Source organism: Vespa mandarinia, chromosome 12 (genome assembly GCF_050613455.1).
Source record: "Vespa mandarinia isolate Hongniang chromosome 12, ASM5061345v1, whole genome shotgun sequence".
Classification (NCBI taxonomy): domain Eukaryota; kingdom Metazoa; phylum Arthropoda; class Insecta; order Hymenoptera; family Vespidae; genus Vespa; species Vespa mandarinia.
In genome coordinates this window covers 2,817,501-2,842,663 of record NC_140821.1, presented here as the reverse complement: position 1 = coordinate 2,842,663, position 25,163 = coordinate 2,817,501, and the positions used below count along the sequence as shown (strand labels likewise).

At 29.3% G+C, this 25,163-nt stretch overlaps 1 protein-coding gene across 3 annotated transcripts in view; it reads left to right on the top strand.

Annotated features, from left to right (window-relative positions):
• The first annotated feature begins 14,378 nt into the window (after positions 1-14,378).
• The window catches only part of Ret (protein kinase receptor Ret oncogene), a 52,893-nt gene continuing 42,108 nt past the window's right edge, over positions 14,379-25,163 (top strand). Inside the window, exons 1-3 of one of the 3 annotated variants that reach the window (XM_085660588.1) lie at positions 14,388-14,458; positions 14,669-14,880; positions 15,904-16,145. In XM_085660588.1, the coding sequence (XP_085516714.1) occupies positions 16,061-16,145 (85 nt within the window). In that variant the 5' untranslated portion in view covers positions 14,388-14,458; positions 14,669-14,880; positions 15,904-16,060. Of the gene's footprint in view, positions 14,881-15,566; positions 15,665-15,903; positions 16,146-25,163 lie in introns of those variants that run through there. The other 2 variants (XM_035883434.2, XM_085660589.1) reach the window with 2 other exon arrangements.

Genomic DNA, 25,163 nt, shown 5'->3' with positions numbered 1-25,163 from the left:
CGAATTATTTCAATTTAACAATAGCTCATTATTTCGCACGTAATGTATAAAATATAGGGATCATTTACGTATACGTGATTCAAGTGTGTATCTATTTGACGTTTCTATTTATTTAAAAAATATAATTATTTCATTAGATAATTATTGTCTATGTGTGAAATTCGAATTAATTACATTTGTCATTTATATGATATTATCAACGTACTTTCATTATATTATTTATTATCTTTAATTGAGATAATTAATATTTGATTTGACTAGCGAGGTACTTGATGATACGGGGTCCAATTGTCTTCCTTGCTGGTGGTCTCCTCTCCATCTTGGAAACGGTTACAAGTGCCCACGGTGTTTCGTCACTCCGCATAATTACAGGTAATTAGCATATTTTATTCTAACGTACACCCTTTTCCAATATATCAATCGATAGCCGTAAAAGCGATTTTTATGAGGCCGCGTTAACAAGTCGATACGTCGTCTCGTTCGAAAGATATTCGCGAAAATAAAATCGATCTCGTAGATCACCCAAGGGAACTATCGCGTTATACATTTTCTTATATTTTATCTAGCTTTATTTTAATAATATCGATATATTTGTCGTTTTTAAACAATATCGTGTACAATAATTTTGTATTTATAATTGTAATCGATCGATATCTTGTATTATATTCAATTTTCATACGTATATGAGTATATACATACATACGTACATACATATATACATATATACATATTATATATATACATATTATACATAGTATATATATACACATATCATCCATATATATATATATATATATGCACACGCACGGAAGTATACCATCGATAGGTATTCCGTACATATATATATATAGGGACACACACACACTTTTAATATGATCCTGTTCAACATGATGGTATATTTTTCACAATTCCAAGAATTCAACTAGCGAGAATAATACGTCATCAAATACGCCGAATTTACATACGATCCTCACCTCGTATAAGTACAAGTAAGCTTGTCTCCTTGTAATGACATTGCGCGAGACCTAATAAAGAGAAATGGGTAATATTCGGCATAGGCATTAGCTTGTATATTTCCAGGAAATTTTCCGGCCGAGAGTAAAACAAAAACATTCGGTCGTTCGACTCTCTCAAGGATACGAAAGAGATCTTCATTCCTATACAGTATTTCGACGTGTAAAGACCTACGAAAAGCATCGATTGATTTCGTTTTAATTACGTATTTTATTAAGGAACATTTTTATTTTAATTTCATCATGATTAATTTAATATTGTAGGAAATTGTATTTACTGCTCCAATTATTGTTTTATTGTAGAAAATTCATTAGATTTTTATTAACAGTTGGGTCTCCATATGCAGCTACCTCCGTGTGGTGAGACCTGGGCAATTGATATTGCTTGAGTTTGTATCTTCGGATACAAAGCAAACATTATCGAGCAAATGGCTGCATACTTTGGTACATTTCAAAAATATTTAGCTTTCAATCGTTCGAATTTTCATAATTAAATCAAAAATTAAATACATAAGATATTGATTATGATTGATATTTTTAGATAATATATTCTCTAATATTTTGCCTTCAGAAATGATTTACAGGAAATATTTTAACCTCTTGTATGTTTCAGGTTTTTTATTTTTATAAATTATTAGAGTCAGTGTTTGCTCGTATCGTTGCTATTTATTTTTTTACATTCAAATAAGCAGATTAGAAATAATTATATTTAATATAAATTTGTATATTAGTGTCAGTGTTAGTGCATGTTCTTCATGATCCTGGGGCAGGATGCTCATCGTGCAAGGACCAACAATCTCTGTGGGTAAGCAAACTTTTTTTTTAAACATTTTCTCAATAATTTTAATAACATTTTATTATAATAATAATAAATACTAATAATATTGTTATTATTTTTTGTTTCAGATTACCATTGTTCTTGTGTGAAAAATAGTGAATAAATCAAGTGTTGTGTTTCTTAAATAAAAGAAAAATCAGTGTTTATTGAAAAGAAGAAGTGTTTATTGGCAATATTTTGATTTATAATTAAATAAAGTAATTAAATAAAATTTGTAGATTCGGTATAAATTCGCGATGTAGAGTCAGTGTTTGTTCGTAATATTTTTGATTTAAATTTATATCTAATATTAAATAAAATTAAATTCAATATATAAAACCGCGAATTAGAATCAGTGTTAGTGCATGTTCATCACCCTAGGGCAGGACGCTCATCGTGCAAGGACCAACAACGGCTCTGGGTAAGTAAATTTCTTTTTTAAATGTTTCCTCAATAATTTTAATGATTTTTTTATATCAATGATACTAATAATTTTACTTTTCTTTTTTTCTAGCTCAAACCAAAGAGGAATCATTCATCATCTTCCTGGGGCAGGATGCTCATCGTGCAAAGGATCAACAAAGACTCCAGTAAGTAAATTCCTTACTTAAACATTTTCTTAATAATTAAAACATTTTTTTCATTATAAAAATGATACTAATAACTTTGGTTTTCTTACTTTTTCAGATCATCATTGCAATCGTGCGCGTGGCAATTGTTGGAGTGTTGTATCGTTTAAATAAGATCAAAATCGCGAATTAGAATCATCGTTCGTTCGTTAATTTGAATACACCCGCGTTTCGCGACTACAATTTTAGAAATATATGTACTTAAATTGACTGCGAGCAAAGCAGTCAGTCATAAATTTAGGGTTTGTTCGTATAAAGTATTTTTCTTTTTAAACAGTCACACAGACTGTTCGCGTATTAGAATCAGTGCATCATTGAAGATTATCGAGAAATTAATACTTTTCTTTCATAGAATAATATTGGTAAGTAAATTTTTAGATTTCATAGTTAATAATTTCACAACTTTTTTATTACAATAAATTTAATAAAAATTTGTTTATTGTTTTTTTACAGATCATCGTTGTGATCATACCTTATCATTCTACAAAGACGTGGAGGTACTTCATTTTCAAACTTCGATGTCAACCTTCTTTAATGTCGATCTACCTTATCTTTAACTTCTTACGGATCAGCTTTCTTCAATCTCGATCGGACCAATGCGAACGAGTGTTTTGGAGCCATCAGAGAACTTCTTAAGTAGTGAGTGAAAAAATTTAAAGTCCCTCCGGTACTCAATCATACCGAGGACGAAAGGTCCGAATCGGTACGAGTTACTGGTTGTATTTTTGTTAATAAATTATTGACGAGCATGACCATGAGTAATTCCTCCTTTGGATTTATTCATGAGTGGTATATTTTTCCATTGTCCATTTATTGTGCATGCCTATTTTTATATTAGCTCAGGATAGGGTCTTCTTGTATCATCGGTTCTAGTCGTTTAATTAACAGTGCTATTAATAAGCACTTTTTTGTTCGTATTTGCTCGTGATATTAGTGGTGAAATCGGGCATTCATTTACCCGATTTCGTCGAAAAAAGCATGTGATACGGTTTTATATTACATGCATTGTTTCGTACATAGTCTATTCAATCACGGTTTATTTGGATACATCGATATCGATGTACAAAAAAATGTGCAAGAAGACAAACGCGACGGATAGATTCTGGAAAACAAGTGGTGGATCATTATATTGTTCTTTGATTAGAATGACTACTTGTTAAAAGGAGTCGTCCGAGGTTTTTTCATTATTGTTGCATGAAATATTATTAAATAGTCAGTCAATTTTATTGATAAAAAAAAGTCTCAATAGAGTCATTGATTTTGAAAGAGAAAAGTCGAGTAGAGTCATTGCTTTTAAAAGTGAAAATTCGAGTAGAGTCATTGCTTAAAAAACAAAGAGACTTGTAGAGTCATAGTTCGTAAGCTCAAAAATATTATTTAAGTTAATCTAATGTTTAGATCAGGATTTTCAGCTTCTAATAAACTAATTCCCGTTTCTCCCCCTGTGCTTTCTGCGTTCTCATTTATGCGTGAACCCAGGTGTTACTCGCATGGGTGAGAAACAGTTCGTATGGGTTTAGTTTTAAGTTCTCCCTTATTGGCGACAGTCATTGAGTTAGTGATTGCGCACGATGTATCTTGCATCTGTATGTGCGTGTTAGGTGATGCATTGTACATCGTTTCGCGATAACTTCTAAATAAATACAAACATTAATATAATAATATATATTATCATTTATATCGTTTTGCATAGTAGAGTAATCACATATTATGTGTGGAAATACTCGTATATTACTAGTATGCGTATATACTAGTATGTACTAGTATTATTTGCTTTAGACATTTACGCAATAATCATTAGCCTTGACTGTCGATTACAGCAATTGGTACGTACCCACCTTAGTATGTAAACTAGAAAAACGTGGTTGAGCTAGGGTGTCGGAGGTGCCCCGGGGCATACTCTCTAGTGTAGGCTTTTGCACCCTGGCGGTATGTGAGAGAATCGTGGAGTGTGTGTATTTGGAATGAATGTTTTGCTATTTTTTAAATATAGGTTATAGGCAGGCAGGTAGCATACCTTTTTTGTGTGATTGTGTATTTAATTTTAAGTAGGTAGGACCGGATAAGACACAAGTTGCAATTTCAACTTCGGAGTTGAAAGTTTCGTCTCCGGGTATTATGCAAAGTTTCAGCAAATTTAAAAATTATTCAGCATATTTGTTTTCTTTTTTCTTCGTATTTTGCTGATGCTCTGTATTGCGAGATATATCAGTATCAAACAGTTTAAAAGTCTTTCCATTTCTTTTGAAATAGCAAAGATTTTTTAACGCGTTGGGTACTTAGTCTTAAGTATATTAACACTTCGCAATCTCTTTCGTAGTTTTAACAATTTTGTTATACATATATAGTAAAATAAAAGTAGTAAAGATACGAAGTAAGAGTGGTCAGATAAAAGACCATATGACGTATCATAGATTTTCTAGTTTTGTTCGATACTTTTTAATTGTTTCAAGGTGAAGTGTTAATAATAGGTTCGTCGATTAGAATAAATATCTGCTTGGGCATTCGAGTAAATGTGTCTGTGTAAATGCGTACGATTGTTGGATTTTTTCGATCCATTGATCGTCCACAGACTAGGATAGTTCGTCAAATTTATAATAAGTTTTTATTTTTAATTTTTTTTTATGCGTTGCATTTAGGGAATGCCATAAAGCAGTGGTTAGGGCACGAAGCAAAGAAGAGGCTATATGCCGAAGAGGCCCCCACAATATGTGGCTCAAGAGGGCAACTATCGACGACGAGTCATTTTTTTAGAGGAACGTAATATGTTTCTCTGAAATAATAGCTCGTAGTCTTATCTTTCTATTTTTCTTTTTTTACCACGTTGTCATTTTGCTCGTCATTAATTTTTTTTTATAATTGGAGATGATGGATCATTTCATCTCTTTGGCACGTAAAGTTCGTGCCCGAATTATCCAAAAGATGCACAAGTTCTTATTTAGTTAGAGTCAAGAATATTTAGATTCACGTATTATTAGATTAAATTTGATTGATAACTCGCGTTTAAATTTGGTGTTATTGTAATATGAAATAGGGATTTGTACAAGATATATAGGGAATTAAATTGAAAAATGCATCTACGTATTGGTACGTCAAGTGGACGTGCTATATTTCATGCTTTTATACATTGACTCTATAACTAATATATTTTCTTTTTGTTACAGGTGACCATCGTTGGATTTATTAGCACCAGTTTTTATCGATTTTCGCGTATTAGAGCCTCTAAAATGGCTTCTGTTAAATATATATATGCATTTCTGAAGGCAAACAAAGAATTAAATATAATCATTTACAGTTCTGTAATAAATAAATATATATATATAATTTCAATATTAACTGTAACATGTGTATTTTCAAGTATTTATGGGATGTACCAAAGATTTTAAAGATGTTTATCAGTAAAATGTTTAATTAAAAAAAATTTTTGTTTTAGGTCTGCAACTTCAATTGTTCCATGGATCTTTGTATGGTTTGCTTTTTTATTAATAATATTTATAGGCACAGAATAAAATTACATACGTTTGTATTTTTATTCTGTTTGTTTCAAAGATTTGTTTTGTGTACATACTATTTTTAATTTTTCAGGTAATTGATGATGAATAAATTGGCATTGAAAGAGTTTGATAAAGTTTAAACTTAGGTGTACTGACAAAATTATATGTTACTAATTCAGAACAATTTCATACATTATCTTACAAATTGTTTAAGTTTATGTCATTAAAATTCTTTTGTATAATAATTTATAAGTATGAATGTGATGTATGATGTATGTTGGGATTCATATGCTTTATTTTTTATGCTTTAAAATGCTTATTTTAATAGTACTATTAAGGCTTGCGTTTGGGTTGCATATGGCTTCTAAGGTACCTAATTTTTAAGATAGTTTAAAAAACGTGGGTATATTGAGTTGATGCATGAATAAATGCCGTTAGTAAAACGACATTTATCTATGAATTAACACAATATATTTTTTATAATTTCCCCAATTACCTTATTTAATTTTTAATTCATGAAAATGTTAGATTTATCAATGATGTAGTATTTATTAATAATAAATGTAGCATTATAGTAATTATAAAAATACATGTACTTTGTATATTCCCGGGATATACAAATTATATGTTCAAATGATGTTGATTAATTATTGCAAGATAGATGTGTAGAACTTTTTAAATATATTTTTAAGATAATCAATAAATAACCCACGCTTTTTCTCTCGGGTAGGTTAGGGCAAAGTCATGGTTGATGAACCCTCGATCGACTACGATCGGGTCGAGAGGAGGTTCATTAAACGTGACTAATTAGTATGTTATTTTAGCCCGTGGATCTCCAGTTGCAGCAACCTCCACGTGGTGAGATCTGGGTCGGTATTACTTGCGATCTAGCGAAATCTAATTGTAAATATTGTAACGCAAGTACTACCGGGCGAATGGCTGGATATGATCAGTGCGATTTCCAAATCTTTTCCTTTTTGAATTATACTTAAACATTATGTTATTTAAATTTTGCTAATTATATTTAAACAAATTCATAGATTAGATAATATTAAGAAATGATTTCTTTTAGAGAAATGCACTGAAAAGCTTGAAATTAATATTATTAATCTTTTTTCATGATACTTTTCATATATTACTATCACATTTAACTATAAATTAATTTTTCTCTAATTAATTATCGATATCATAAATCTTTTCACAATAGTTCCATGTAATCGATAATGAAGAAAGTAACGAACTAAATTATCGACGTATCATCGTTGATATATTATCGACGATAGATAGATACGACTTTTATCACTTAATAAAAATCGGTTATCTCGGTTGATAATAAAATAATACGTAATAAATGTGCAATATATATTATACATTATTTATGATTCAACGATCATAAAAGTTTTTCTCATTTAATGATTTTAAGATATAATTACTAAGAAATAAAAAAGGATTTTATTAAACGCTTTGGCTTCCGAACGATTCATTAATAATAATAAATATTAATTAAAAATTACCATTTAAATAATTTGTATAGTGGATATGAAAAAAAAATATAATACATAAATTTACGTCAAATTCAATTATCGAAAATGTAGGATACAAATTATTTTAGCAAGCGCCAAGATGTTTTTTTTTCTTTTTTTTTTTTTTTTTTTTGCTTAACGTATATACGAAATATCAAGGCAATTTGACGAGACAATTAAGAAAAAATATGATACGATCGCGTAGGATCATTGTAGTCATTTTCTTTTTAGCAAATATTTTGTTAAATATTGATTGATGCTTTTTTTGTCTTTTATTTATTTTATTTTTTTTTTTTTTTTTTTTTTTTTTTTTTTTTTTTTTTTTTTTTATTACTATTATTAAGTTATCAAGGATAATAGAGAAAAACGAAAAGAAAAAAAAAAAAAGGACATTTCATCGCATGATAAACACCCTTGCAGTTATAATATCCATCAGGCGTAAAGTTTTCGGATACGTCTTGACAACCCACTCTGACGTTTAACGTCATTTATCGCTTAATCAATTGTATACACACGGACTCATCGACGACGACGAAGAGCGCACGAGTCTACGCACGCGTGCAAGTTTCTCTCACGCCTGAATTGCGTCCAATCCCATCGACTATAATAGCTGCTGGCTTGTAATAACGCAAACGATATTATCACCGAAAGAGACGTAACGAAGAGGAAAGTAATAGACTGCGGGACGTCGCGTTACCTTGACCATGCAACCGACAAATTTTTTCGATGAATAAACGTCTCCAAATTAGATGACAAAGATTGAACAAAATTTGATCATATGGTCTCTTCTTCTTTTTTTTTTTTTTCCTTTTCTTTTTTTTTTCTTAGCACTTTCACAAAAAAAATATTCTACAAAAATAATATAGCATTTTTCAAAATGAAATAGACAATTTGTTTATCCTTTTATTTGTATTTTTATTTTTATTTTATTTATTCTTTTATTACGGCCTTATTATTTTTCACTTTTGTAAATTTAGAACGCCAAGTTTTGATAATGAATTGGAAATAGATATTATATATTTATAATTTTTTATTTTTTATTTATTTATTTATTTATTTTCTTCTTCTTTTTATTTTTAAGTTCCAATTCTCTACGCTTATGATACGTATCAAAAAAAAAAAAAAAAAAAAAAAAAAAAAAAAAAAAAAAAAGAAAATAATTCCAATGTCAATGAAATTTAATTAAATTGAAAGAAACGTTTTTATTATAATTAAGGAATATTTCTATGGAGAAGTAAACACGACGTTTATCATATCAATGAAATTATTTGACGTATTCGTATGACGTTAGAAGCTTGATCATACGTCCAACACGTGACGTTAATTCAGATCGCTTCGTAATTAATGATATTGCCCGAAATAAACGATAATTCGAACGCTTTTGGTTTAAGCATGTAACGTATCCCGCTTTAAGGGAGTTTATTAGTGTTTATTAAGTGATTTTCGAGGTCGCGTCATTGATAATAATTTAATCACGTCGGATGAAATAGATGTTGATTAAGTAGTTTTCGATAAAAATATCTAATATTGTGTTCGATGTATAGGATATAATTAAAAAAAAAAAAAAAATAATAATAAAAGAAAAAAGAAAAAGAAAATTGCTGTTGGCAACATCTTAATCATATCGAATTATATAATAATCTAATTCCATATAAATAATAAATTCAAATGAAATAATTTCTTAATAATCGATTCATATGTACATATATATTACATATGTACATATATATAAATATATATATATATATATATATTTATATATATATATTCGACGTTGATATAGGAATTTCTTAATTGTATGTACATACACGTATATACACATGTTTGCTTATATATGTATATACATTGTATATACGTTGTATAGGTACATAACCATGAAATCTCAAGGGGATGATTCTATGTCTCTGACTCACCAATGTTCCCCATTCGACGAAGATCAAACTAACATCTTTTAGGAGACATTGTCATGAATAGAAGAACATCTGAGAATATCCTAAAATAGTTTTGTTTAGCCAGACAACATCGATTTCTTTTTTATTTCACTTTTAAATAGCTCCGTGACCTTTTTAAGAAATTCTATCATGATAACATGTAAATTTCGTATGGTAAAAAATTACATTACATTACAAAATTTATTATGTAATAAGATTATACAGGTGTTAAAATGTTCCATTTGTCGATTTAAATATTTTTACTTTTTCGTTTGAAGAAAAATGACATAAGAACTAATTGTTTCATTTTTAACTCTTGGGGAAATTATTTGCAAAAAAAAAAAAAGTAAAAAAAAAAAAGAAGAAGAGAAAAAGATAAACACGAGACAAATATTTCATCTGGAAAAAAAAATCGTAGGATTTGTTTAACCTCTTTTTATCTAAAAGATATTCGAAAATTCTCACTATTTACATCTTCCACTTTAAGGATTAAGAAGAGATTAATGTTCTTCAATACGCAATATTTCCTCTGGTTATCTCCAAAGGAAAAAAAAAAAGAAGAAAAAAATATTAAATTTGATAAAAAAAATCTGACGAACAGAGAGAGAGAGAGAGAGCATTTCTTCGATTAAAATTTCTTAAATTAATAAAACAAATAAAATAAAAATTATTTTATGTTCTGGCTCAAAAACGTACATTTTTTGTTCTTATGAAAAAAAAAGAGAAATCGATTAATTTTCAAATCCAAACTATAGCCTAACTATAGTTACGTAGCTTTCTACACGTTCTCTAACATTTATCATTTTGAAAGGATTGTGAAAACAAACGCGCGAACCATCGTAGTTAGTTCTCCCTTAAATTCCTGGAAAACAAAAAGGAAGAATACGTGACTGGGAGATACGATGGAAGAAGACAAAAGAGAAACGGCACTGATGACCTTAATGGATGAATGATTGCTCTTCAAGGACATATACGCTAGGGCGAATTTCTCGTTGTCTTTAGCCATTAAGATAGCTTCGTTCAACGAACTTTTATTCGGACTTTGGACTTTCGCGAAATAGAATCTCAATTGAAATGCACCCCTCGCATACGTAGAAGGGACCAACGTCGACGTGCCATTATCGTTGCAAAGGGGGATGAAGGAAGTATATTTTCTTAGACGAAATGTTACTTTCTCGGGATGGAGGATGGGGAGTTGTATTTCAAGGGATTAACCAAGAAGACGAGGGAGAATAAACTCTAAGGGTTTTACCAAAGGAACGAAGGGACATGACTAGTGTACATTGTCTTTTTGAAATTTTTTTTATCAGACGATGACTATAATCTTGTTAAGGGATCTTAATGATCGGAATGATTAAGCAAGTTGTTTGAATGATTACGTTATCATACCTCGTGAAGAAATGGAAACTTTTTAAGAAGATCTTTTATTATTGCAGGCTATATATATATATATATATATATATATATATATATACTTTTTTTTCGAGACAAAAAATATAATATTCGTTTTATTACAATTATGTTTAAAAGATATTTTTTTATTTTTTTATATTTATATATGCTTTTGTTATAATGATATATTATTTTTTATATTTATATATATATATATGTATTTTTTTTATATTAATAATTATATCTAAATTAGAATAATTTTGTTTTAACGATAAAGAGAAAAGAAAAATGACTCGCTGAATTTATCTTATCTTTAGAATATCTTTAAGTCCTTCTCGATATAGTTTTGATTAACATGTCTTTTTAATGGTATTAGAAAAGTTCTTTATTTTCTCTCGTAAAGATAAAAGTGTAATTAAGTTACTTACGAAAAGATAAAGACATACCATTTATTCTTCATAAGTTTAGGTCATAGACTTCAAAAGACATGAGTTTCATCCTAGTGAATCGTTCTGACGCGTTATTCTTAACATTGCGTGATTGGGGACGTTACAGAGGGTGTCCAGTGACAACAAATAAATTTGCCACCCCGTAACGAGTAGACTGCAGGTAAAACGAAATTTCACGCGAGGGCCAGTCCGCAATTTATCACTATGATTCTATGATAGATAGAAATACATTTTGCGAGCGGAGTGTAGACAACGAGGGTAGTAAGTAAATTCATTCTTATTGTTTGCTTTTTTTTTTTTTTTTTTTTTTTTCTTCCCTCGATATAATTGTTATACGATCTTGTATTGTATTCGTTTATTTGCATTAAGAATTTTATTTATTACATAAAGCATTATTATGAAATTCGTTGAAATTTCTAAAAAAAAAAAAAAAAAAAAAAAAAAAAAAAAAAAAAAAAAAATAGAAAAATAGAAAAATAGAAAAATTTAGTTAGGAATATTCTCTAAACTAATCGATTGTCCATACCTAATCGCTGCCGTCAAGGGTTCCATTGTCTCGACTCATTGTCGGTACATGTATATGTATGTACGTATATATAGTCGGACAATGTTACCGTCGGACTTCTTTTCTAAAGATATCGCGTTTCGTTGTTCGCCGTACGAAAGGAATTGTAAGATGATAGCATCTTCGCGTTGAAAACCTTTATACAATGCGAAAGGGACAATGAAAAAAAAAGAAAAAAAAAAAAAAAAAAAAAGAAAAAATATGACAAGAAAAGGAAAAGAAAAGAATGACGAAAAAAGTAAGTTACTTTTAGACTTTGTATAAATTTTATGGTATTAATGATATTATTTGATTTTTAAAATGTATGTAATAAAATTTATTTTATTTTGAAATATACCCAATAGAATTATTATACTTTCAAATGTACAAATAAAAAAAAGAAAAAAAATTTTTTTCTTTTTCTTTTTTGATTAATTATAATTATATCGATCAGATATTATAAATTATTTTCTAATAATGCAAAGATAAAAATAAATAGTAATAAATAATACGTGTCTTGCACGTGGAAACAGGCATTATGCGTTAAGAGGATTACAAGAATTGGTCTACCCTAATCTTTCAACCGTTTCGTTGTAACGAGTAGAAGGGGAGGAGAGGAATAATAAGCTAACTATTTTGCTCTAAAGAACCAATCAGCTATCCAGCTGGTCATTATCTTATTTTCTTCGTGAATCGAATGCATCATTACAATGTCTTCAACTCACAAAAGTATCTTTACCTACTTACCTACCTAACGATATTTATTATCGGAACGATTCACATTTGGCTCATTAGAAGTGTATTCATATTCGTTGATTCGATATATATTAATTATATTAATTAACTTTTCTTCATCATTTGATTGAATTTATAATGTTAACGATATGTACCCGCTTAGACATATCGAAGAAACGTTTCTAAATTTATCATTTCTCTTAAGATTTGTTTGTAAAAGTAAATATAAATTATAGATACATAGATAAATCGATTTTCCGACAAATGTTACTTTTAATCACAAATTTTTTCTATTCAGAATGAACATTATTTTATTTTGTCAATGTACATATATATATATATATATATATATATATATACATGCAATTTATTTATTTTTACGAGAAGTTCAGAAAGTTTTATCGTAGATTTATAGAAAATATATTCGACCACCCTTATACAAGAAAATATACAAGAAAAGCAGGTGGTGAAAACACTTCGTCAAATGCATTCTTGTCGATCAGTTGAAAGCCCTTCTAAATCATAAATGACAGAGTACGTAGCGAGTGCCATGTGAAAAGAACGCAAAGCTGGAAAAGCGTAGGACTACTAAGCCCTTAAATCAAACGATGTCATGTGAGAGTAAGCTTCTAACTTCCCTACCCTCCACTCCATCTCTTCACATTTACTATGTTTCTAAAGAAAATAAGAAATAAAAATAATATATATATATATATATATATATATATATATATATATATATATAGGGGATGGAAAGAAATATTTTCTTCGTGTTGAGGATAGAAAAAGAAGAAGAATAAAAGAAGAAGAAGATTCGTTTACAGATCGATGTGTTAATCAAATTAGAATAAAGGATGGTGGTAGGTAGTGTTATCGACTTGAAATTGAATACCACCTGTCGGCTACAGGTCAAAGGTGAGAAAACCAGATCGATTCGTACCGTAACTCCGAAGAACTTTCCTAAACCTAACCAGCAAAACTTTCCTTTAATTTCGTTCATTGAATTAAAACCAAACACAAATTGGTCGAGACGATACGTGCCAAAAACAATTAAAAGTAAAAGATATTAATTGCGATTATTATACGCGATATAATATATATTTGTTTTGATAACATTCATTAAAATTGAACGAAATTTTAATTAATTAACTTTTTGTTTTAATCATAAGACGTCAATGAGATATTATACATTATTATTTTAATAATAATTTTAATTGATACGTTATTAACGCAATATTAATATTATTTTAATACGATATAATTAAAATAATAATAATAATAATAATAATAATAATAATAATAATAATAATAATAATAATAATAATAATAATTCATAAGAATCACATCGTTTTAACAACAAATCGACATTGCAATAAGATTTTTTTTTCCATCATTTTTTCAGAAAGATAATTAATACGATGTAATAAAAAAAAAAAAAAAAAAAAGTAAAAAATAAATAAAATAATTTATAAAAATCGTATCCTTTCAACGACAAATCTACATTGTGATAAGATTTTTTTAATGTTTTTTTTTTTTTAGAAATATATCAGCATATATATATATATATATACATACATTTTTTTTCCAAGGATCGAAGAAAGCTCTTTGGTTTCATTAGATGTATATCCTCGACGGGCCAAAACTGGTTGTGGCTCGCAATAATTAGAACGTGGCCCGCGTGGAACGACGTGTAAAAGAGGGGTCGCGCCTATTCCCAGAGCAGCCATAGGGGGATATATTCCCTGTGCACGATTCCTTTAGGGCGCACGCGTGTTGACGCGCACGCGCCGAAAAATTTCCTCTGATAACGGCGGGCGTCTCGACGTCGTTCAGTATCGGCTGTGACGCCGTCAAAGCCGCGACAATTTTTACGTCTTGCTATATACGTCGATCCTCCTTTCTCTTTTTTTTTTTATCCATCTCTTATTAACGTAATATTTCGAGATTCTTTCGTTTTGTTTGTTTGTCCTTTTTTTCTCTCTCTCTCTTTTCTTTTTTTTTTTCCTTCTTCTTTGATCGTCAAGCGTTTTTCGTCGAAAGGATAGAACGAGAGAGAGAGAGAGAGAGAAAAAGAGAAATAGAAAGAGAGAGAGAGAGAGAGAGAGAGAAAGACAAAGGAAAATGAAACGACGATTTGCCAGTGTCTTCAAAATCGGACAATATTTAGTACTTAAAATTCACGTCGATCGATTGATTATTAATAAAAAAGTGTAAAAAAGAAAGGAGAAGAAGAATAACATTGATCGATCGTTAGTAATAAAAAAAAAAGAAAAAAAAATAAAAAAGAAAAAAAATAAAAAAGAAAAAAAGATAAAGGAATAGAGGAAAAAATAAGTGAGATAGTGTCGACGAGGTAATATAAGAAATTCATTGAAAGTGATCCCTCCCTTTTCTATTTATCGTGAAAATTTAATGAATAAGCTTAACATGATTTATCTATTAACTTTGTCAATGGTGTTGTCGATTCTAGTTAAATACATTGCTTTTTATATGTCTCATATAGAATCGTGACAATATCATGAATGTGATTTTTTTTTTTTTTCAAAACATTACCGATAGATTTGAAAGCGATAAAGAAGGAGATCGATAGCTTTGTCGAAAATCTAATTTTTCGAGAAAAATGTTATATATATATATATATATATATATATATATATATATATGTTATATGTTTTTGATTGAATTCAATTTCGATTAGAAACAATATATATTATTTAATTCTCGAACGTCCTTTTTAACGTTTTACGAAAATTATTATCGTAAGATAGCTTTTTTTCTAATCTTTGTATTTACACTTTCTGTCTCTCTCTCTCTCTTTATATATATATATATATATATACACACATATATATCTATCTATCTCTTTCTATTCAATATCGCTTATCACGACATTCATCGGGTACGATCTGAATCCTAATCTTTTACACTTTTTTCTTTATTTTCTTTGCCTAAAAATATTTTCTTTCTCACGGGGTATGAAAAAAGAAAAAAAAAAATAAATAAAATAAAAATAAACAATGAAAAGGAAAAGAAAGAAAAATGTTAAAAAAAAAAAAAAGAGAAAACTATTCCATTAAAGAAAAGAGATACTTTTCAATGTTACGACACTTCACGCGATGATCTCTTTACACGCCATCGTATGTACCTATAATATACATACCTATATAACACAGTTGCCGTTTACGATCCTTGTACATTTTACGATACCTCCGTAAAGATATATAAATAGATATATATATATATATATATATATATATATATATATATTTTGGTTCTTTTAATTTATATTCAAAATAGGAATAACATGACGAAAATTTTCTTCCTCCTTCAGTTCTTCTTCTTCTTCTTTTTATATTTGAAATTTATATTTAATTAGATCAAAGGAAGGATGCAACGTGAGACTTCAGAGGTGATAAAAGTACATTTTTGATAATAACAACAACGATAATAACAGGCGACAACAACAAAAACAACAACCAAGTGATTATCGTGATCGTTCGATTTAAAAAGTGTGTGACAGAAGTCAGTCAGTCATGAAAGATCCAGTTAAGCGATTTTTCACGTTTCTTCTTATTTTTTCTTGGACTCTGTTATTAAGGAGGATATCGACTTCTTCAGGTAAGAAAAAAAAAAAAAAAGGAATAAGGAAAAAAAACGAAAAGGAGAGAGAGAGAGAGAGAAAGAGAAAAGAAAAATATGGATAGGGAAATCTAATCTTGAAAATTATCATATATGATTAGAGCGTTCCATGGAGTTCTCCTTCTGTATTTATTTTTTCTTTTTTTTTCGAAAATGTTTTTCGAGGAAGAATCTCTTTGTACAACTCGTCAAACTCAACGTCGAAATAAGACAAGAAACACTTGTATGTATATATATATATATATATATGTATATATATACATATATACATAAAGTGCATATACACATGTGTATATATATATATATATGTATATATATATATATATATATATATATATATACATATATATACATATGTAAGTTTATTATCGAAGTATTCCTCGTTTATCGATCGATATTAACGAGAACCGTGCTAGATGCATGATTAAACGATTCTCACGTCAAGCATTGTATGCAAAATCAGTATTTGTATTGCAACTTTGAACCAACCCCCTCAACCCACTCCTCCCCCTCCTTGTAAGTTTGTCCCTCCTTTTATCTTTCGTTATATCCAAAGTCGTAAAAGGCGTAGTAACCTTGACGAAGAATTCGATTTATCTTTGATTAAACTCTCAGCTTGTTTATTGTAGAGAGAAACTTTATTATCGTCTCAATATATCCTATAAACTGTTAGGTTCATCATATTTTCCTATAAATTCTTTCTCTTTAATCGGATTTAGAAATATCATATAATATATATCGTATATCACGCACACATATTTTTATATGTATATATATGTATATCATATGTAAGAATAATGTCATCGATAAACCGTTACTATAAACGCTTTATGACATTTCATTGCGTGACATTTCATTGTTATTGTTCTCTGAAAAAAATTGTCTTGTTAAATCGACAAAGATAGAAAGAGAGAGAGAGAGAAAGGGAGAAAAGGAGAGAGAGAAAAGAGATATCTAGATCAGCCCACTTTATGGCAATTTATTATTTCGTAAATTATTATTATTATTATTATTATTATTATTATTATTATTATTATTATTATTATTATTATTATTATTATTATTATTATCATTGTTATTGCTAATAAATTTTTATAAAAGCAAACGCGTTTACGGGAATGTTAATCTTTAACAAAAAAAAAAAAAACATAAAAGAGCATTCACGTATACGATCGACGAGATCAATAGAATGAAATAATTAGAAATTAAGAAAGGATTTGTAAAGAAAATAAAAAGAAATAGAATCAACACAGATTGCACAAACGTCATCTCGTGATTCATAATTGCAAACTGCAACGAATGGGACTCTCTCTTCCTGTCAACATGTCGATAGGGTTAATCTCTTCAAGCCGATAATTTGGAGGACGACAACAGCAGATGCGTCGTGTTTTCCGAGTATATCCCGCATCCGGAAAATCGGATTATCCGTAACAATCAGGATTCCTTTCAATTTCAATGATCGATCGATCCTCACTTTGCAGGATCCCTCTCGTGGTAATTGCTCTTTTTTATTTGTCTTTCTTACAATACATATATAGGTCATATATCGTAGAAAGTTAATTCAAGATTAAAACTTTTTTTTTGTAAAATGAAGTTTCAATCATGCTTGATATGTTAATATTTTTTGTTTGTTTGGAGTGGGGAGGAGGGATATGTAAAAAGTGTATGTATGACGAATTAGCATACTTATAAGAGAATACTTTGCTCTCTTAATTATTATTATTATTATTATTATTATTATTATTATTATTATTATTATTATTATTATTATTATTATTATTATTATTATTATTATTATTATTATTATTATTATTATTATTATTATTATTATTATTATTATTATTATTATTATCTCGTGAAAGAAAAATTAGTATAGATAGATTTTCCAATAATTGATATAGATATTTAAATAATAATAAATAATCTGCTAAATGCATAAGTTTCACGATATTTCGTAGAAAAAAAAAAATAACAAGAAAAAAAAAAAGAAAAAAAAAAACAAAAGAGAGAAAAAAAAACATGCAGATGAGAATTTTTATCGTCATACATCCTTTCTTTTTTTTTTTTTTTTTACATTAAATAAACTTCACTCTTATCGAGAAGTATTTAATCCTTCGAAACGTTCGAGAGATATAAAATCGATTTTGATAGAGTCATATATCATCAACGAAAGCTTCCTTTTCGTAGACATGTTTAACGCGTTTTACAAATATTCCATTTTAATTATGACATCGTATTATCGAATTTAATGTTTTATATAAATTGAAAAATATATCCTCTGTTAGTGTCGATCGATCCGATCGTAGAATTTCGTTTATCAACGCCTTCGGCGAAATGCACCTCTCGTTATTGATTTTGTAAGAGAGGAAAGAGAAAAAAGTGTACAACGTTGGTCGGCAGAAGGGCCAGCCAGGAAAAGGGAGCGTTGATGGCGGTCGCGATAACGGTCTACGCACATACATATATACATACGTACACATACACATACAGATATATATATATATATATATGTGTATATATATATATAGCTCGTATTGCTAACGGTTCGAAACGATGCCACGGAAAGTAAAGTTCTCCGGCTGCACCATCGTCCATTAACCAAGCAACCCTTCACCCCCTACCCCCACATATAAACTACTACCACCACCACCTTACTTTACCTTACCTTACCTTACCTTAACCCTCTCCTTCACTTCTATTATCCATTCTGGCAGTGGCTAGCTAGCAATAGCAACAGTATACCAACGACTTCGGACCTTTTCGAGGGCAATTTTGTAATAATGCCACGCGAAGGTTGAACCCGTGACATTCGCACTTGACCGTAATCAGAAAACGCGAACGTCGTGTTTCGTACACGCCGTTGTTCATGTTAAAGTCGCGTGCCATAGAAAATCGTCACGTGATCCATTATAACAACGATCGATATATTTTTCCTTTTTTCTTTCTTTTTTTTTCTTATTTTTTTCTTATTTTTTTTTTTTTTTCTTTTTTTTATCGATTTATTTTCTCCATTTTCGTTCAAATTTTAACGCGATTATCGTATAGGCATTTATCGCGATATCGGGATATTTATCGGATAAAATTTATTTTTAATATGTTCGTAAAATTAGATTAGCTTTGATCACACATTTATTAGTTTTATATTTTAATTTTGAAATATATATATATATATTTTTTTTTTGTTATATATTTTATATATTTAATATTATATTTTCACGTGTGATTTGAGACAACCACGATCCATATTTTCTTTCTTTTATTCAAATTTTTTTTATGATCTAAGATCGATAAAAAAAAAAAAAAAGAAAAATGAAATATAAAGATTTAATCACGTATTTCGTAATATTAAATTAATAATATTAAAATCAAAATAAAATCAAAATAAAAGTAAAATAAATTTTTTTCCTGGTTTTATAATTTCAATAGAATTATCAGTGTTTATCGAATTACTATAGTAATATACAATGTAACGATATAATTGTACGCAAAGAAAGAAAAAAAAAAAAAAAAAAAAAAGAAAATTCCATTATTTTCTTTACCAAAAATTCGGAAAATCAGGAAAAATATTGACCTGGTCAAGAATTATAGTAACGGTCAGGTATCATGGATTAAAAATTAATTCCTTATTCGCTTAATTCGATCGTGATATTAAACGTAGACACATATGTCGAAGAATAGGAATGGCCAACGAAAAAGGGTTGTTGTTTCTTGAGTAAGGGTTGCTTTTTGCCCCTTACTTGTGCTCGAATATCCACGAATGTCTTATTGGCTCCTGTCACGGCATCACGTTTATCCATTGTACCACGCTCGATGGTCTAACCAAGCTAGCCTAGCTAGCTAGCTTACTTACTTGCTTGCTTGCCAGCTTGCTTGTTAGCTAGCTAACCAACCAACGAACGAATCAGTTAACTCATAAATTTCGGCATCGATTTCGCCGTCGTTAACACCACCGAGGTTGTTTATTTTGGCGAGCATAGAAGCAGTGGGAGTGTGTCGGGGTCAGGGCATCTGTTCTGTTAATATCTCTGTCCAAGTCTATCCATCACTATTTTCAAGCTGTCGGTTATCTTCGTTCGATCGCCATTCGTCAATTTTTATCGCATCTGATAATCGGTTATAACCATTATTATATAGTAGCTAGTACCCTCTCAATTTTTTCGAAACGCCAAATATTTTTTTGTACAATACATTTGTAATTCATGTTTGTTATTTTACTGCTTTTTGTTATATTCAATATCGGTCTAATATCGTTTCTAGGAAAACTTTTATACGTATTATTTTGTATACAATTTTCTCCCTCTCTCTCTCTCTCTCTCTTTCTCCCTTTTCTTTTTCTGTTTTTTTTTTTTTTTTTTTTTTATTTATTTCTGTTTCTTTTTTTATTTTTACTATTTATTTTTATGACTACAAGTGATATTAATCTCACGCAAGATAAACTGTTGTGTTTGATGTGTGCTCACTTTCGTCCTCGTAAATTCATTAAATTGTTTATTTATTTTTATTCTTTTATTATTATTTATTTCTTTTATTTTCTTATCACTTTTAGAGAATGAACAGTTGTCCACTATTAAAAGAGAAAAAGTTTGATTAGGTGGAATTTAAGTTCTATCGAGTTTAGTAAAAACAATTCCATTCTTCATCGAGTAGGCGGACACATTATTAAGGAAGGACAACTCGTGCAAAACCTGACTCAACAGATATAATATATATTATATATATATATATATATATATATATAATATATATAATATATATGTGTGTGTGAGAAGTTGGAAGAGAAAAAAAAAGGAGGTCGGTCGTAGTAATAGCTTCGATCGAGTTATGCTGACGGTTTATCGCCAGAGGGTGAGAGAAAATTTTCCGGGAGAATTCGTACCATGAAAAATCGTATTAGATTTGCCGGATTTCTCTCTTCCTCTTCCTCCTCCTTCTCCTCCTCCTCCTCCTCCTCCTCCTTCTTCTCCATTAAACACATACATATACACAACTCGTGCAACATTCTTTATCTCTCGTTTTTACAGAATTGCTGCTCTGCGTTTTGTGTACGAACGATACTCATTACGATATTGTTCTTGTCTTCTATCTGTGTACCTATGTGTGTATATATATATATATATGTTTGTATATATGTGTGTTTTTACGTGTTTTTATAGCAGGTGTTAGATATACTAAAACCATTCATCGTGGTTGGAATTTTTTTTCGACGTTGTGTCTATATCGAAATCTTTTGAAATATAAAAAAGTGAGAATCGATTTTGGATTCTGTGATCGAATGGAAAAAAAAAAAAACAAACAAACAAAAAAACTGCGAAAAGAAGAAAATTATGGAACGAGATAAGCTATCTCGAAAGTGACAAATGAATAAACTCCTTTTTCTCTCTTTTTCTTTCTTTCTCTCTCTTTCTTTCTCTCTCTCTCTCTCTCTCTCTCTCTCTTCGAAATGTACTACTTCGCAAAATCGAATCGATTCTTCTAGTTTAAATTCCCTTATCGCTCTCTCTCTCTCTCTCTCTCTTTCACTCACTCTGGATTTGACTTACTTTGACCTAAAAATACAATATGTTCAAAGAATATAATAGTAACGTTTGTAGCACCTATATCTATATATAGACACGTACTATATTTATAGACTTAGAGTGAGAGAGAGAGAGAGAGGGAGGATCGATCAAATCCATAAAATCTGCAACGTACAATGGGTGTCTCTGTCGTTTCGATAAGACGACTCTCCCTTCAAAGGGTTCCTTTATTGAAACATCTCGCTTGATGTACAATACCTATTGCGAGAATTTTTCGTACTTCAAGGGAAAATATATTCACCACGTAGCGTGATTATACTTTATTTACCACGCCTATATTAGTAACAGGAAAAGAAAAAAAAAAAAAAAGAAAGAAGAATATGTAAAATATGTACTCTTGAAGTTTAAAAGAAAAAATGGGGGGATGTATTAAAAAAAAAAAGAAAAGATTGATAACATTTAAAAATTTCTCGTGTTAAAAAATAAAAGAAGACTATATTAAGAAGAAAGAAAAAAAAAAGAAAAAAAAAAGATAAAAGATAAAAAGAAAGAAAAAAGGAAAGAAAAAAGAAAAATTGTTTGCTTTAAAACAATTAGAAAAATAACGATGAGAAACGTGTCAAACACAGGTGTGCATCGGTGAAAGTTAACTCTATCGTGGTCTCTTCTTCGAACCCGCATGTTTCTCGCATTACAAACACACACACACACACACACACATACACACTCAGTCACATATGTAGTTAGAAATATTCTCGTATGGGTGTTGGCTGGTCGTAAATAATTAATGCGTACCATCTCGCAGTAGCGTCGTTTCAGACCGAGAACAAATATCGGTAATAAACTTGGCCAACTTTTCGAATAGATCTCTTTTATTTATTTATTTATTTATTTATCTTTATCTTTTCTTTCTCTCTCTCTCTCTCTCTCTCTCTTTCTCTCTCTTTTTTCTCTCTCTCAGGATATCCTTAATGCACGTAATTAAAACAACATATGCAGAATGATTACCAAAGTTAAGAAAATATATAACGTCGATTAAACGTGTTAGCCATTTAATGAAAATATTTTATTTATACACAACCAATAATATATAGTTTATATTCGTAAGAGTTATAATACTCGTTTTTAAAGGGAGACGACGACAGGAGTTCGTATCGTGCATAATAATGTGAATTGCAAGAGCAACCGATGTCTCGTCGTCTCGTTTGTTTTAAAGATGGGCTTATTGCTGACGTTTGCTCCTTTTCTAAATTGAAAACGTTTCTCGTATCCTTTTACGGAAAATTATAAACCAACAGTCGTTATCTCGATCGCATGAATTTCTTGAATAGATAACTCACAATTAAGTTCGGCAATTATTTTAGTTTGACTTGTTTAACTTAACATATTAATTCTCACAGGTATTTTCGTTGTTACTTATATTGGAACGTTTCATTGAGTAACTATAACATATTTAACATGTCTCATACAATATTTAATTATGTCTCATATATTATTAACCAATGGATACGTATAATTAAGAATTTAAATTATTTTTTATACAACTGGTTTTTTTCTTTTCTTTTTTTTCTTTTTTTGTTCTTTCTCTTTTTTTATACCACTGTGTACTAATATATCATATCGAAATAGGATTAAGAAAGTTTCAAGGATCCTCAATCTGTTTTTATTTCGTAATTTAATTTCAAGCATCAATTTCGACATAATAATATTAAAATAATAATGTGGAAAACAAAAGTGATATGGAAGATAATATTTAAAGGGGTAATAAAAGGAAAAAAAAAAAAAAAAAAAAAAAGAGAAAACGTGCACCGTTCTCTATTGTAGATTGAATCATTGAGCACAGTATTGAACAGAGGAGATTTTTTATGTGAAACAATTTTTTTCTTTTCTTTTTTTTTTCTTTTTTTTTTTTTTTTTTTTTTTTTTTAATATGTTCTTTGTAAAATTCATTCACGTTTTAATCCATCGTTACTGCATAGATCTATTATTTGAGAAATTGCGTAATAACACGAATACCTTCACCTGATAGAGGAACTGCGAGAGGCATTAGCATTGAACGAAGAGAGAATCAATATTTTAGTAGGCGTTATTCTGCGGATAGCGCAGCCCTGATTAGGTCGAATTTCAGATATCTTAGAAAGGCGATCTTAGAGAAATTCGAGAGAATCGTAACCTTACGATATAATTTATAAACATAGTGCTAGGCCCCGCGTATTATTATCCTCGCAATATTGCTGACTAACAAGTCGCTTATAAATTTCCTTTAATGTTAAAGATATTGATATTCTTTCTTTCTATCTTTTTCTGAATTATTGTCTCGTAATTCAACATATATAGATCTGGATCTACTCACGCAAGAATGAAATGTTCGAGATTATTATAATTAAAACGAAACGAATGTTATTTACTTAAAAAAAAAAAAAAAAAAAATCGAGCATTAACGTGAATGACTATATAGGATGAATGAAAAGTTCTTAAATAAGTGTCCGATAATCATTTACAATTTTCTCTTCTGAGATATTTTTTGGCTTACAATCGGACACATGCAATCATACAATTTTGAAAGGAAAAAAGTGGCTTAAAAAAGAAAAAGTAGGTGTCGCGAAAAGATCCATTAATTTTCTTTTAATATCGTATAGTAATTTTTTCATCGATCCTTTGTATAAAGTGTGTCAGTCGAAGGACGACTTAAGAGTAAGTAAGCAATCCTTTAAATTAGATTTAGAAAAAGAGAAACAAAAAACAAAAAATAAAAAAAAAAAAAAAGAAAGAAATAAATGAATGTCCTTTAATTCGTCTCGACATATATTTCATACATTTAACATCGTATATTTTTCTATAATATAAATAAATCATTCGTAGAAATACTTTTTCTAATACGATTCGCATTATCACGCAACACGTTTTCATTCTCTCTCTCTCTCTCTCTCTTTCTCTCTCTCTCTTTCTCTCTCTCTCTTTCTCTCTCTCTCTTTCTCTCTCTCTCTCTCTTTTATCTTCTTTATCTCTCTCTCTCCTTAGTTTCTCTGTCCAGTTTTTCTCTCTTTTTTTCTCTTTAGACACATATATATATATATATATATATATATATATATATATATATACATATATATCTTTCTCTTTTTTCTTTTTCTAAGAACGTAAATCTAAAACAAAAAGGTTTCATAATTAGAAATTGCTTTTGCAAAGATTTTGCAGACCGAATGCTATTACGACGTATTGAGAATTGAGAATTGCAAGCATTTACTATTACTATAATGAAAAAGTGTTTTCTTTCTTTTTTCACGATATATCGATTAGAGTACTAACTTCATTTCCTCGCCTTTCACCACCCTCCCTTCATCTACCTACCTTCACTATTATTTATCATTGTATTGGAGGAACATGGTAGCCATTGGTTCATTGCTTCGAAGCATGCAAGTCTCTTCTGGTCTTAACCCTTGGACGAGCAAGTATATTAGACCGTCGTAATTTCTAACAT